At 61.4% G+C, this 2,219-nt stretch overlaps 1 protein-coding gene across 1 annotated transcript; it reads right to left on the bottom strand.

Annotated features, from left to right (window-relative positions):
• Positions 1–266: 266 nt before the first annotated feature.
• LOC134434741 (low affinity immunoglobulin gamma Fc region receptor II-like) lies at positions 267–1,877 on the bottom strand. Its single transcript, XM_063183361.1, has 3 exons — positions 1,849–1,877; positions 835–1,065; positions 267–627 (listed from the first exon to the last, which is right to left on the bottom strand). Exons 2-3 carry the CDS (start codon positions 1,052–1,054, stop codon positions 269–271), a joined length of 579 nt encoding a protein of 192 aa, XP_063039431.1. The 5' UTR covers positions 1,055–1,065; positions 1,849–1,877; the 3' UTR covers positions 267–268.
• Between the last annotated feature and the right edge of the window lie 342 nt (positions 1,878–2,219).

The raw sequence follows: 2,219 nt of genomic DNA, 5'->3' as shown, positions 1-2,219 counted from the left end.
GGAGCCAGGTGCTGCTCTTCTTCACAGCCCCCCTGTATGAGCGCACCTGGCAGCTGAAATTCCCTGAGTGGGAGACCCCCATAGCGGGCACCAGCAGCTGCGGGACCCCTGTGGGCCCGCCACAACCTGCCCATCCCTGTAGAAGATGGGCAGGAGGGGGGCTCAGGGCCGCAGGGGGCTGGGGGTGCTGATGCAGCTGAGAGTCAGGAGGGACTCCATGGTGGGTTCAGGGGTCCCCGCAGCAGTGGCACCAGGTAGAGCTTAGAGCTCAGGGCAGGAGAGAGGAGGTGAGGACTGTGACTCTGAGTCTGCTGGGAAGGGTCATTGGGGGTGTCAGGAGACTGGAGTTCCAGCCATGGAAGTGCTCACCATACACTTTCACTGTCACTGCTGCTGATCGTGACTGCCAGGACCCCACCAAGCCCCCGCAGCTATAGTGGCCACTGTGGTGCAGCTGCAGGGGAAATAGGGACAGCTCGGTCCTGTTGATGAACCCCCTCACTTCCTTCTCGTCCTGGTAAAATTGCACCCTGGTGACAATGTGGTTCCAATGGCCGCACCGACAGCGCAGTGTCATCGTGTCCCCCTCCAGCAGCACCCCTGCTGGCACCTGCAGCACCAGCAAATCTGAGAGACAGGAGGATCCCCTCTCACCAAGGGGCTCAAGACAGGTCCGAGGTGGTCCCTGTGACCCTGAGAACATCTGGGTGCATTGGGGTGTCCCTGTGTGCAGGGCTAAGGCTCTTGCCACACAAGGGTTGTGATGCCACCAAAGGAGTGGAGTCCACTCTGACTTGTCAGGGGTCATCCTGATCATTTAACATCCCCACTCACCATCTGAGACCACTACAGGGGGGCTGAGCCCAGTGCCGGGTCTGTGACACATGTAGGTGCCTCTCTCGATGGCAGTGAAGTTATCCGGTCCCTCCTGCCACCAGAGCTGCCCATCCTTATACCAGGTGGTGGCACCGGCGGTCCCCGAGCCCGGGCAAGTCAGTGTCACACGGTCCCACAGCACTGCTGGCCTCCAGGGGGGCTCCACCAGGATCTGCATGGTCTGGACACCTGCAGGTGACAGGGGACACCAGCCTGCCAGGGCCAGTGTGGGGCTGGGGAGAGCAGGGTGGGGCCATGGCATCCCACGAGGACTCACCAGGGAGGCCTAGGGTCTGGGCTGGAAGGGAGAAGGGAGTAGGGTGGGTGCGGGTGGCCCTGCAGGGGTAGCAGCACCTGGAGTATAGGGTGGGGGGGGGGGTGTCCCCAAACTGTGCCCATGGGGACAGCAGTTCTTGTTAGAAAATGTGTCTGGGTGGCCACAAAAGAATTGGATGGTCAGCGGACATGTCTGTGTCACAGCCACCCATGCACCATATCCCTGTGGCACAGACGCCTTGGGAACAGGGAGACCGAGGCCACTTGGGGCTGAGGCAGAACATGGGGACACTGTGAACACCCTGGGTACAAGGACACAATGGACACAGCCCATGCTGGCCCAGGTTACCCCCACCAGCTCATGATCCCATCCCCATGATCCCATCCCCATGGCCACATCCTCACCATTCTTGTCCCCTTCTGTTCCTGCATCCCATTTCCCTTGTCCCCATCCCCAGAGCTCCCTGAGCCCAAAGGTACCAGTCCCCACATTCCCGTCCCCACATCCCCATCCCTGAATTCCTGCCCCCCTCTCCCTGTCCCCAAAGCTACCCTATATGCCCAGTCCCACCAAGGCCACTTGGGTAACAAGGACTGGCTCTGCTGGAATTGGGGATCTCAGGGGACCGCACAGCCCCACTGTGACCCCTCCTCTCCCCATTCCTGGGGTGTCAGGCCCCTGCCCAGGGCACTCACCCCACAGGAGAAGCACCACCTTCCCAGTCACCCCGGTGTCCCCAGCCATGTGCACTGGCTGTCACTTGCTGCTGTGGCCACCACTCCCCTGGCTGATGGCTCTTTGCCCAAAGGGGAAGGAAGCGAGGTCACATCTTGTCCTCATGCGTAGGTGGCCCTAGAGTGGGGGCAGGGTGGCCACAAGCTTGTCACATGCTGGGGACAAGGCTGGGTGGACATAGTGGGATATGGCGTTCCCAGGAGTGGGGGGCCTCAGTTCGTTTGGGGACCTGGGTATGGGTGTCCATGGAAATGGGAGATCCTAGGGATGGGGTCCGTGGGAATGGGGATGCCCAGGGCTGGGGGGACACAGGGATGTGAGTCGCAGGGGA

The sequence above is a fragment of the Melospiza melodia genome, unplaced genomic scaffold (genome assembly GCF_035770615.1).
Source record: "Melospiza melodia melodia isolate bMelMel2 unplaced genomic scaffold, bMelMel2.pri scaffold_46, whole genome shotgun sequence".
NCBI classification, from domain to species: domain Eukaryota; kingdom Metazoa; phylum Chordata; class Aves; order Passeriformes; family Passerellidae; genus Melospiza; species Melospiza melodia.
The sequence above is the reverse complement of the archived record's forward strand: the minus strand, read 5'-3'. Positions and strand labels throughout refer to the sequence as shown.

What these genes read in the sequence shown, in the direction of transcription:
- LOC134434741 (XM_063183361.1), bottom strand. Translation starts at nt 1,054, where the DNA reads ATGCAGATCCTGGTGGAGCCCCCCTGGAGGCCAGCAGTGCTGTGGGAC. An exon ending in CCCTGTAGTGGTCTCAGATG is followed by an intron (nt 628 to 834) that starts GTGAGTGGGGAT and finishes CCTGTCTCTCAG; the next exon opens with ATTTGCTGGTGCTGCAGGTG.